This window comes from Dermacentor variabilis, chromosome 4, assembly GCF_050947875.1.
Source record: "Dermacentor variabilis isolate Ectoservices chromosome 4, ASM5094787v1, whole genome shotgun sequence".
Lineage (NCBI taxonomy): Eukaryota > Metazoa > Arthropoda > Arachnida > Ixodida > Ixodidae > Dermacentor > Dermacentor variabilis.
Window position 1 is genome coordinate 149388094 of NC_134571.1, and position 13037 is coordinate 149401130.

The 13037-nt window shown below is 45.7% G+C and overlaps 1 protein-coding gene across 3 annotated transcripts in view; it reads right to left on the reverse strand.

Moving 5' to 3' along the window:
- Positions 1-13037, reverse strand: part of LOC142578004 (glutamate receptor ionotropic, delta-2-like) — a 100332-nt gene that overhangs the window by 61178 nt on the left and 26117 nt on the right. For 2 of the 3 annotated variants that reach the window (XM_075687430.1, XM_075687432.1), the window contains exon 2: positions 173-216. The exons of the other annotated variant lie outside the window; for it this stretch is intronic. In XM_075687430.1, coding sequence (XP_075543545.1) covers positions 173-216 — 44 coding nt within the window. The remainder of the gene's footprint in view (positions 1-172; positions 217-13037) is intronic. 3 annotated transcript variants of the gene reach the window in all.

Here is a 13037-nt window from a genome sequence, read left to right on the forward strand (position 1 = left end):
ACGAAAAAACAAAAAAGTCATGAGCGCTACGCATCACAAATAATTGACATCTTATGTAGAACGGAAATGGAAAGCTTGATGATGAATACTGAAATTAAGGCGCCTCAAAAGTCAATGTCACTTGCAAAATTGAGCCCTCCAAAATTTAAACAACTTATGAAAATTTACTTACGTAAATTGCAGTGACACGAATGCGTGTGCCATTGAAGATTCGGCCTTTTGAGCACAAGGAAGAAAGGACGGGTTTAGAAGAAAGGTTAATCTCTCATGGGAGCATTCGACCTTCTTTTTGACTTGCATGCACAATTTGTTGGTAAGGAGTAACTGATCCGGCTTTCATGCGCGGTAAAATTTAGGTGGTTCGACATCCGTGTGGACCACTGAACATCAATAGTATACGTGAATATGGCTGGCATCCTTAAATAAACCATGCAGGCTGTAGAAAGCTTTGGCGATAAGTTCATTCACCTTAATGGTTTTGTGAGCGAGGGCATCGTTTACTCACTTGGACATGAAGTGTGTTATTACGCGGCACCATAAAAACTGCATCATAAATATACTAAATAAATGTTTCGCCACAGTAGCGATATTTCGGCTGTGCTAGACATTTGATGGCTTACTGTTTCACACAATCTGTTTCCGCAAGATTCCGAACTTATCGATGTTACAGCTAGTCTCACAAAAGGGAGCATTGAAATAATAAAGAACTAGGACGGTGCAATAATGAAAAAAAGAAAACACTTCGCCAAGGTAGCAGTACTGTGTGCTCAAAAACGCGGTCAACAGAGATTCTTAAAAAGAAACACGCAGGTACAAGGGAAATGTTGGCGCTCATGTAAAGAACATTTTAGTGAGATAGAGGTTTTTCAACAAAATTTTCTGAAGTTTGGCTGCCATCCAACGTAGCTCACTGCTTAATATCTATACACAGGACAAATGGCACTTTACACACAGAAACACGTAGATAAGACATTGTACTATAATAAGCTCTATACCTAAATCCATAAATGTCTTGGCGTGCATATCACAAATGTGCTTCCATCGCATACTCACGTTAATTATATCCTTAGCAATTCCATTCCTGCGCTAGTATACCTACGTTGCAATTTTTCTGAAGCGCCAAACCTAAAACCCCTAAATTTCTCCAAAGTAGCGCCATTCTTAGATCTTTCCGCCACCCCGCTCACCCTGGCGCGTCCTCCTCCACACCTCCTGTCGCCCCAGCCTCCTCCGCTCCCTCATTGGCCAATCTGTGTCACGTGGAAGCAGGCGCCGTGCTTTTGTATATTTTTTCTTTCCAGCGCGCGCCGACCTCCATTGTTGGGCCTGTGCGACGAAACTACGGCAGGCGGACTGACGGAGTGCGTTAGCCATTGAGTTTCCTACAAAAATTACTAGGGGAACTCTGGCGCTGCAGTCGTTGTTGTACCATGGGAATGATGGGAAGTACATGGATTTGTCTGACATTCGTGCTTGTGGATTTAGACGTTCTTGTGGCTTTGTATATTACGCTATATAAATCTTATTGTCGTATATTTCAGAGCAATCTATATTCTTCGAAGTGCAGAAGATGCAGGGAACGCGTACAATTGCTATTAAATGCAACGATTGAGCTTGTCCAGGTGGCCAAATCGAAACACGCGAAGCGTCTCAAGGCACTGGCATGCCCGCGATAAATTCATAAGGGTGTTTCATTCGCTTATCGATACATGCGAGTCGCTATGATACAAATAGACCTTGAAAAGGCTTTTGACAGAGTCGTCCATGATGTCATATTTTTGCTCTTAGAACATGTTAAAGCCGGTGCAGTGATAACAAAAGGAGTAAGAATGGTGTACAAAGATTGCACTGCAAAGTTAGTCATTAATAGGAAATTAGACGCCAGGATAAAAGTGGAATCATCTGTAAAACAAGGATGCTGCTTGTCGCCTTTTTTATTTTCCTTGTATTTAGAGCCTTTCTGTTTGAAAATAATTAAAAGCCAGTTTATTAGTGGGTTTATCTACGCAGGAATTGAGACTAGAGTTCTGGCTTATGCAGATGACATGGCAATTTTTTGCCGTGATACGGAAAGCTTGAATAACACTATGAAAGAGGTAGTTTCCTTTTGCGCCGCAACTGGAAGTGTTGTCAGCTGGACTAAGTGCCTAGGTTTATGACACGGCAGCTGGCCACAGGTACCCTATTTTTTTTTTTGCAATATGAACTGGAGCGTTACCCCTGGAAAATATCTTGGGGTGCCATTACAACATTATCGTGACAATGCCGCGTATTGGATCGAAGTAAAAAGAGTTAAAAATCAGACAGAAAAGTAGGGCGGGCATAATTTTTCGATGTTTTCCAGAGCTAGTGCTTGCAATTTGTTTTTAGTTACAAAGGTGTATTATGTACTACAAGTGTTATGCATGGCAAGGATTTGGGTGCAGAAACTTCACAGAGTGTTTGCGGTATATATATGGGGATCTACTTGGGAGAGAACTAGCCGGTGTAACTTGTTTCATTCTGTGAAAAATGGAGGACTAGGATTAACACATTTGTTTTTGAAACAGATTGTTAGTAGGTTCCTTTTCTTAAGGGACTAAAGTGATATATTTCTGCGTACTGTTATTCAAGTGAGATTGAGTTCTTCCTTACCTGAGTGGGTTGTTTCATCTGCAAATGAACGTATTCGAACAGTAATTGGCTTTCTGAGGGAAGTTGTTATGGCCTTTTCTTTACTGAAAGCGCATTTTTCGAATGAATTTTTGACTTCAGTGACGCGTACGAAACTTTATAGTGATCTGGTTGATGTTTTCTTGCCGCATCCTGTTTACCATATGATGTATAACTTAGGACCTGAACGCAATGTGCTGAAACGCGTTAGAAAAATGCCGGTTACGTCTTCAGCGAAAGCCATCTTTTTTCAATTGCATTCGGGCACTCTCCTTGTGAAGCCATGGCCGCCAAACAAGGGCTTCTTTGTTCCATGGTCTGTTAACTGCATCATATGTAAGATACCTGAAACTATTGAGCACATCTTCTTGGATTGCCGTGACTCAGTTTTCTTGTGGGATGTTCTCGAACGAACTCTGAAGAAAGAACTGCCGTTAAGTCCTTCGGTTTCGGTTCTTACCGTGTGTAGACAGAGGGGGAGTGCCGGCTGACTTGATAATGCTTTTGTGTATGAGCAGCGTTTGGAAAACGTGTATGAATGTCAGGAATGCCCGCGTAGATGAAAGGTGTGCAAGGGAACACCTAAGTGAAAGTCTTAGGTACACGCGTGTTGCCCTCAAGCACATGATTGAACCGCCAGAGTGGTTGCAGGAGCTTGACACTTTGGTGTCGGTGATATCCTCTTTGAATGCCTTTTAAATATGTACAGTCTCTCGAAGTGATGTAATATTACTTTACTGCACCAAGTGACCTACTTTGTACACATTTGAGTGGTGTTGAAATCAAGGTAATGAAGAGAAAGAAGCGTCCGCGGCTTAATGGTTTCAATATCAGGCTTCTGTGCTACAGTCCCTGTGTTCGAATCCTGCCGTCGGGCAATTTTAATTATGTTTATGTAATTATTTATTGCGCAATATACTGTTGAAAATGACGAGTTTGCAAAGTCACAAAGTCGTGTGAAGCCAAAGGAACGAAGTTAAGGCAAATCCATGTACTTCCCATAATTCCCATGCTAGGACAACCGCTCCCATTGCAGCCCCTGTAGGCGCTAGCGGCAGAGTTCCCTGTAGTAATTTTTGTAGGAAACTTTATGGCGTTAGCGTAATGGACGTCCACACGCCAAGTTTCATCCTAGACGCCAGCGCTCGTTTCCCCCCTGGCGGAACGATTTCACCTCCAACGGGTGTAGGTTTTCGCCGCCGCTTCCGCTTCACGATCGCGCCCGTGTTCAGGTCGCGCTGCGCGCGAAACGTCTCTTGTTTGCGACGGCACCTCTTCGGATGACTGGCAATTATGATTGTGTCGTTAACTGTCGCGACAGCAATGTAAACACGAAAGGGTTGATTCCACCAGCGAAATTCTGCCGATTCACAAGAAAATGGTACGAAAAAATCAGCCGACGGACATGGATTACTGCGGTGCGCCGAACGAAGTAAACAACTGCCAAACGAAGCGAGCTCGTTCATTGATCACTGGTGAGTGTATGATGGCTTTTATATGTAACCCACATGAACTTAATAATTACTTGTTATATATTCCTTTTACTCATATAAAACCTTTCATTTGTTCGACCAGCGCTTGCCCTTCTTCTTTCTCGTGTTTCGTTTATGTGTGCGCTGCCCAAGAATGGAAACCACTTCTGTTGTATGCGCTAGCAGTGGCCGAAGTTCACGCGTGGCGAGAAACTGAATATGTGCACGATGCATTGAACATGACTGGAGTTCCTTCCTGCATCACCACTGCACCGATCATTCGAGTTACTGGACGATACACGCCCGCGTCTTTGTCGCGCGGCATTGCTGAAGAAGAAATGATTACTAATGCTTTCAACTTCCGTCTCTTGAGCACTGTTAAAAATTGTCAAGCTATTTACACTGCTGCCTCTTTCTATATTGTAGGAGACGTAGTAGTTAGAGTTGTGTGCGCATGTCGTACTTGTGCTATGCAGCGATATATTTTGTTTATTTCCGCACAGTGTCGATGGAAGCCCGTTGTCGCAATCAGAGACAACACGGATTTGTAGTAAACATGTTTTGAGAAACTGCAAAAACGACTTTAGCCCGTATGTGCCGTATGTATGTGCCGCATCATATTTTTCCGGTGGCACATACCATGTCGTTTCCAATTACCTGCACAGCGTCACTTACATTGCTAAGCAGACGCTGCCCTTTCGCCGCATTGCAGCCATAAAAATAATCGTCAAGCGTACCGATCTTCTTAAAGGCAAATAGAAGCGTGTACAATCTGTTTCACACTCAGGGGAAAATTCGGAACGTATTGCATCATGATGCGGCAAGCAATGGTGTCGTGCGGCGGCAGCAGCTCACGCAGGCGCAGACGCTCGAGGGGCGAAGTCGTGATCTGAGTCGTCTGCTACTGCGGCGCACGCTGGCCGCATTGTCGGGAAGCGTGCTACTGTCAGGGGCAGTGCATCGATTTCATCCGTACTGCAGGAATTGAGCTGATATTCTTTACTAAACGTTGTGCGACGCCAAACTCTGAGCCTTCATTGGCGATAATGGAGTTCCACAAACTTCTTTTGCCAGCATGCTTCGTTTGTTCTTTCGAAAGACCGGGGTACTGAGCGCGTGCAAGTATATTTCTTCACTATGTGTGCTACCGTATTAAGCAGCGGCAAGACGTACCAAGACGTGCGCGCAACATGCTCAGTATTTATTTGACTCGAAAGGAAGACAAAGCACTCAAGAATGATAACCATGGGGGTCGAACACGATGAAACAAATGGATGCGATTAAAGGAATGCTTTAGGTTAAGACAATGAGCAGGAAGTGATATTTTTCTACAATCAGTCACTACACCAGACAGACCCTGCCCGCCGGCAAGGAACTGGACACGTCACGCTCCGAACTTCAGTTAGTGTCTCGTCATATGTCCCCAGCGGCAGCGACGACAGCGCTAATCCTGGAAGGCAGTGAAGTGTATAGTGACTTGATCAGGGATGTGTTCATTCGCAGCACGTTTCAGTTGCTGAAGATGGTGGATCTAAGCCTATCTTTGGGCTACTCATAGAGGGGATCGTGCGCCAGCGATACTTTCAACGAGCCCCGACATTTTAAATGATGCAGGCGCCCGGGAATTGAGGCGGCCACTCCAAGAGAGTGACCGCGCGCTCTTCAAGCGTCCTATAGTGTCAGAATACATAGTCACCTTCCAGGAACGGGCCGTCAAGAATGTATGGAATCAGTACGTCGTCTGTGACTGCCCTGCACTTTTCAGCGATGAACACACCTTCTAGGCGTATCAGTGGGCGTCGCACAACGCTTAGTAAAGAATACCGGCTCATTTCACGCAGTAACGGGGAGATTGGCGCCCTGCAACTGACAGCAGAACGCTTCCCGACGATGCGGTCAGCGCGCGCCGCCGTACCAGACGACGCCATTCAAGACCCCGCCCCTCGGGCACCTGCGCCTGCGCGAGCTGCTGCCGCCGCCGGACTCGAGCGCTCGCCGTATCGCGATGCAATGCGCTTCGAGTTTTTCCCTAAGTGTGAAACAGGCTGTACATCGTCCTTCGAATAAAATGTCCAAGCTACACACGTAGGCACACACCGCGCGCGGTTCGAAACGTGCCCAAACACGCGCAGTGCTAGAGGCAATCAAGGCGGTGCGAACGAGAGATGGGAGAGGCGTACTACGCGCTAGTTAAATTTTACCCCGCATGCGGCGCTCTAAACGCCGGCGCAGCAGCGCCACTCTCAGTGCCGTTCTTGTCTATACGCGCCGTGCACGCCGACGGACGCGCCACTGGTGGCGGCCTTGCGCAGAACACGCGGGACAGGAGCCTGGCGCGCGCCGTAGTTTGTTGTGTCGTTGATCGGGCTTCTCTGTCTTATTAACGTTTGCAGAGCAAGATAGGCAACACCATTCGCACGTGTGGGGTAGCCAAAGCTTTAGGAAACGTCGAAGAAGAATTGCTGCAGGGTGGGCGGCTCAAATACCGGTGAAAACGTGCCGGCGATACGGTTTTAATCATTCCCGGCAAAGCCTCATCAGCGGAAGCAACCGTAGCAAAGCATCGTCGCTTCGAAGGAAAATTTCTTGTTCTCATCCTTTCCTTTCTCTCGTCGGTGTTATTTTCCACTCGATTATAGTTAGACGCGTGAGCAACGAAGTTCGTCTGCAGCGAAGCATGAGGTTTAAAGGCATTTCGCTAATATTCGGAATGCTGTTTGCCGCTAATATTTTTTTCCGCTTCTTTACGGTGTTGCGCTAGCTAGGCAGCACGACTGCACGAGCGCATTGCGTTGTACGTTAAAGCTACTGAAGTTTGCAAGAATTGAAATTATTGGGTTTCATGCGGCGCGGTAAATCCTCGCACCAGCTGTCGCGCACTTCAAGTTCTTAAATCTATTTTATGCGTGGCTTCGCACATGTTTAACTGTTGCTAGTTGCTCCATACATAACTCTTGTCGATTCTTTTGAGCAGCGAAGTTTTCACCCTGTCTTGTTTGTAAAGGGTATAAATTACGTTGTGTCTTAACGGAATCATACCAAGGAAGTGCTTCTTTAACAGCTTTATTCTTTTCGCCCGAGGGCATCTTAGATATTGTTTGCGTTTTTGGAAATGTGTTTAGAAAATAGGTAGTTCAGGGCGAGAATTGCTAATAGCTGCTGCATATGGTATTTTTGTTCCATTTCTCGCTGAAAAGTTCGCGTCCCGTTTGGGAAGTCGTCACACCTCGATGCTGCCTGAGCAAAGTTAACACACCGAGTGATTTGTTTGTTTCACAACGTAGTCTCTTCTTGCAAGCGAGTTTTGTGCTCAACTGAATTCTTTCTTATACTTACGCTGCAGACGACTAAACCGGGTCTTGCCGCCAGCGGTCATCTACTTTGACTGGCGCTGCTCTGCCTTTAAATATATCATGTGGCACCTCTCTCTAGTAATATAAAAAAGTACTGAAAAGTTAGTCAGTCTTTAGCTTTGTACGTTTCCAAGCAGCTCTCTTGGGGAATTTAAATTTGCACAAACTGAAGCGGGAACGGTAGTTCATCAGCGTGTGCAGCAGAATTGCATCGGCGTCAGCACTAACACGCGCTTTTATTATCCCGTGTGTTTGGTGACTTCGTTGGCTAGTGTACGCGTTTCCATCAATAAACTGACAATTACTCTTATTGAGGCGGCTTCGACTGCACTTATTTGGTGATGTCAGATGTATTCATCGGTAGAAAAATCACAATGGTATATGCAGAGATTGCACCGTGCGAATTTGTTTGATATAGTCTGCACTAACGACGGGTGCTTATTATTCAGGTACAGAAGCAGCATTGCGGCAAGGGTAGAATAAAAAAAAACCGTCGAGAGATCGCATCACTCAACAAAATTTATCGGCTAGTGAACATGAGCTCCACGTCATGTAAATGGGGTTCATGGCGTTTGTCTGCAGGACACACCTTGCACGTATGTGGACCATGTTGTCCCAAACACCGGTAAGATCGTGTTCATACCCGCACGCAGAGAGATCAGCATCTACCCTACAGCTGTCACCGCAGAAGAAGCAGCCTGGCACCCGCACAAAGGAGAAATCGCAGCCGCGAACTTCAGCCATCCTTGCTGCAAAGGGTTGTCGTCTGCTACTGCTACAGCGTGTACTGTTGGAAGCGTCCGCTAGGTGGCTTTCAGTGGCGCCTCTATAGGCGCCGTGCACGCCGACGGACGCGCCACTGGTGGCGGCCTTGCGCAGAACACGCGGGAGAGGAGCCTGGCGCTTGCCGTAGTTTGTTGCGTCGTTGATCATGCTTCTCAGTCTTATTCACGTTTTCAGATCAAGATAGGCAACACCACTCGCACGTGTGGGGTGGCCAAAGCTTCAGGGAATGTCGAAGAAGAATTGTTGCAGGGTGGGGGGCTCAAATACCGGTGAAAACTTGCCGGCGATACGGTTCTAATCATTCCCGGCAAAGCCTCATCAGCGGGAGCAACGGTAGCAAAAATGGATCGTCGCTTCGATGGGAAATGTCTTGTTCTCATCCTTTCCTTTGTCTCGTCGGTGTTTTTTCCACTCGATCATAGACGCGTGAGCGACGAAGTTCGTCTGCAGTGCAGCATGAGGTTTAAAGGCATTTCGCTAAAGTTCGGAATGCTGTTTGCCGCCTATATTGTTTTCCACTTCTTTACCGCGTTGCGCTAGCTAGGCAGCACGACTGCACGAGCGCATTGCGTTGTATGTTAAAGCTACTGAAGTTTGCAAGAACTGAAATTGTTGGTTTCATTTGGCGCGGTAAATCCTTGCACCATCTGTCGCGCACTTCATGTTTTTACATCTATTTTATGCGTGGCTTTTCACATGTTTACCTGTTGCTAGTTGCTCCATGCATATCTCTTGTCGATTCTTTTGAGCTGCGAAGTTTTCACCCTGCCTAGTTTGTAAAGGATATAAATCACGCTGTGTCCTATCGGAACGATACCAAGGAAGTGCTTCTTTAACAGCTTTATTGTTTTGACCTGAGGGCATCTTAGATATCGTTTGCGTTTTTGGAAATGTGTTTAGAAAATAGGTAGTTCAGGGCGAGAATTGCTAATAGCAGCTGCATATGATATTTTTGTTCCATTTCTCGCTGAAAAGTTGGCGTCCCGTTTGGCGAGTCATCACACATCGATGCTACCAGAACAAAATTAACACGCCGAGTGATTTGTTTATTTCACAACGTAGTCCCTTCTTGCATGTGACTTTGGTACTCAACTGAATTCGTTCTTATACTTACGCTACAGAAGACTAAACCGGGCCTTGCCGCCAGCGCTCATCTACTTTGACTGGCGCTGCTCTGCCTTTAGTTATATCATGTGGCACCTTTCTCTAGTAATATAAAAAAGTACTGAAAAGTTAGTCAGTCTTTAGCTTTGTACGTTTCCAACAGCTCCCTTGGGGAAATTAAAATCGCACAAACTGAAGGGTAGAAAACTGAACTGAAGGAATTAAATTAGAAATTAAACTGAAGGGGAACCGTAGTTCATCAGCGTGTGCAGCAGAATTGCATCGGTGGTGCTGCACTAACACGCGCTTTTATTATCCCGTGTGTTTGGTGACTTCGTTGGCTAGTCTACGCGTTTTCATCAATAAACTGACAATTACTCTTCTTGAGCCGACTTCGACTGCACTTATTCGGTGATTTGCCACTTCGCCACTTTGCCACTTCGAGGAAGTGGCAAAGAACGCACGGATTTTTGAAGTAACGGCCACGGCTACTCACAACCTCTTCTTTTGAGCCTAGTTCACGCTTTCCGCTTAGAAAAAGTGTGTGTTCACGTGCTGCGAGGTTTTCAGCGCATTGGTTGACATTTTCTTTTCGAATGTGCTCTTATTGTTTCACGTAGTTTCATCTTGGGGTGAAATGCACGCAGCTGCAGCTGGCCTGTGACATAAAAGCGACTTTCTTCAGGGTGTGCTTTGAGCTCCACCAGAAGTTAGCACATTCTCGGCGCTTTTGCAAGGATCACTATGACTTACGATGCAGTCTTTTAGCTTCGAATGTACGCCCGCATGTATTGATTTGGTTTGTGGTGATTACCCGCCGTGGTTGCTCGGTGGCTATGGTGTTGGGCTGCTGAGCACGAGGTTGCGGGATCGAATCCCGGCCATGGCAGCCGCATTTTGATGGGGGCGAAATGCGAAAACACCCGTGTGCTTAGATTTAGGTGCACGTTAAAGAACCCCAGGTGGTCAAAATTTCCGGAGCCCTCCACTACGGCGTGCCTCATAATCAGAAAGTGGTTTTGGCACGTAAAACCCCAAATATTATTATTTGTGGTGATTAACGTTTTTAACGTTCCGAAGCGACTAAAGCTAGGATGGCTCCGGATAACCTTATCTAGCTCACCTGGGGATGTTTAACGTGCACTTTGATCGTACAGTCGTACGTGAGCCGGTAAATTCCTCGTTGGCGTTTCATAACGCTCGCGCGGGCGCACTAGCGCTGCTTTAGAAGTTGGCGTCTCGGCGCGATTGTATTTCTTCAATAAATGTTATTTACTAGTTGTAACAACTTGTCATTATCTAGTAATATTGACGGCGCCTCCAGGGCACCAAAGCGGCAACGCAAACACCAAAGCTAGAACCAGGGCTGGATGGGGCTCGACGAAGCCTGTGCATGCAAAGGGATTATAAGATTGCCGACAGTCAATTTTGTATGCGAACACTCGCTGCGACGCCTGCTCTATTGTAATGACACGTGCTCTTCAGAGGCCTCTGTTAGCCATTACATGTGCCCTCCTGGAGCAGTACTTGTAAAAAAAAAACAATATATCGTCACGATTACCAAAGCACCCCGCAATAAAAAAAACGGCCCTGTTGCCAGGCATTGCTGACCGCACAAAGCCGGAATCTCTCACGCGGCGGCCGAACAAAAGTATTCTACCGATACGCAAATGAACCTACGAAACTACGTACACGTACTTTCACGCTGTCAACACCTAAAACTTTGGTAATTACGCGCATGTTTCAGTACACCGCGTGCTTGCGTCGTGTTTCAGCAACACGAACTCTCAACGTCGCGCGCTTTACGCCTTAAATATGCCTTGAATAATGGTCCTTTTCTCTATTTCTTCCGCAATTCGAACATGAAATTCGAAAGGCCAGTTACCGATTGACGAAGAAAGATCTCGATTGAAAAAACTACTCTGCAGGGCTCGAACGAACTTTTCTGCGGATTTCCTCCCGTAGCGTATTAGCCTTCGTCTGCTACGGCAGGCCCACCACCGGCGGCGCCACCGTCGAGGCCGCGCCGAGCGGTGGAGGAGGGAAGTGGTTGGCGCTACTTTGGGAAATTGAGGGGTTTTAGCCAAACCGTTTAAAATTATTGCTATATCAAACGCAAATTAGATCTACACTCGAGTATGTGTCTGCTGTCTGGGATCCTAGCTTACGTATCCTGGCGGATACAACAGAATTTGTTCAGGATCATTCAGCTTGCTTTATTTTATTAAACTATTCCCGTACTGCCAGTGTTCCGCCGATGAAATCTAATCTTAGCCTTCCTAACTTGCTCTTAAGAAATATCTCACGTCTTCGTCGCTTTCATAAATTTTTTTTTCCATCAACCAATCATTGAATAAGCAGTGTAAAGTCGCCATTCCTCTTTGCCATACTGACATGTTTGAGGATTCATTTATACCCAAGACTAGTTCAGAATGGAACCACCTTCCCAGCACCATCGACAACATTGAAGGTGCACAGTTATTCAAGGCCGCCATCACTGAATACTTCTCAGAATAACGTGCGCAGCTATTTGTTATTTCGGTTCCTGTTATACATTCAGAAGAGTGGTGCTTACCGTATTGTCCTTGAATGCTTTGTTATTGACCTCTGTTAGAATAACCTGTTCAGGTAATTATTATTCTTCAAATTTATTTCATATTTACCAATTTTGTTTCCGGTATTACAATTGTATAAACACAGTTTACCCACCCCCTCTGTAGTGCCTTTTGGGCCCTGAGGGTATCCCAATTAATAAATAAATAAATAAATAAATAAATAAATAAATAAATAAATAAATAAATAAATAAAGTACCTTGATCATGCCCATGTTTTCAAGGAAATGATTAAAAGGACCGGCGTATAGCCGAATGGAGCTTCTTACCGCGCCAATTGGTGGTTGTAGCTAAAGACATGTACCTTGGGGTAGATTTCAATATGTCATTATAGCGGTACTTTCAGTACCAAGAGGTTTAATTTCCTGCTTCTCGTACATCGAACACCAGGCGGGGTGGTTTTCCTGCCCGAATAATTTCACACAATTATTATCTCATTTAGGTAAAGTTCAGAAAAATACGAATAAAACGCGCACAATAAATCCTTTGAAGTCAACATGCTATGCGAAAATAGCATAATATGACATACCTGCACCCAAGTGTGCCCTGCTGCTCTGGGTTCGTAAGATATTATGCTAAATAGCACTATTCTAACGAAGACCCTGAGGTTCAACCGTAGCCTCAAGAAAAAGGTATCAGGGATGGTTAGGAAAAGTAGCTGAGTGTGGTATTATCAGCGCAGCGAACATGGGCATTGCCCTATTTTCCGAAATGTGAGGGAAGTAGTTGCTGTGCGTAACCATGCAGCAACCCATGAAGCAAGCTTGAGAGTTTACGAGTAGGGGCTCTTCCTGCGGTCCTTCATTCTGGCTGGTGCTCCAGTGTCACCGAGGTCGCTCAGCTACGCACACAAGAGTGGTAGACCGCGTGTTCAAAACTGAGGCTTTATGGTGTTCTTAAATTTAGGCGCTGGGAGCCACGCGTTGGCCACCTGTGCAAATAAGTTATGTCACCAGAGGGACACCAGGTGAGATGATAATTATTGCTGTGAGCAGGTAATCAAATAAAATTGACGAAATAACTTTTTGTCGGCTGAAGTAAGTATGTTTATATTAAAA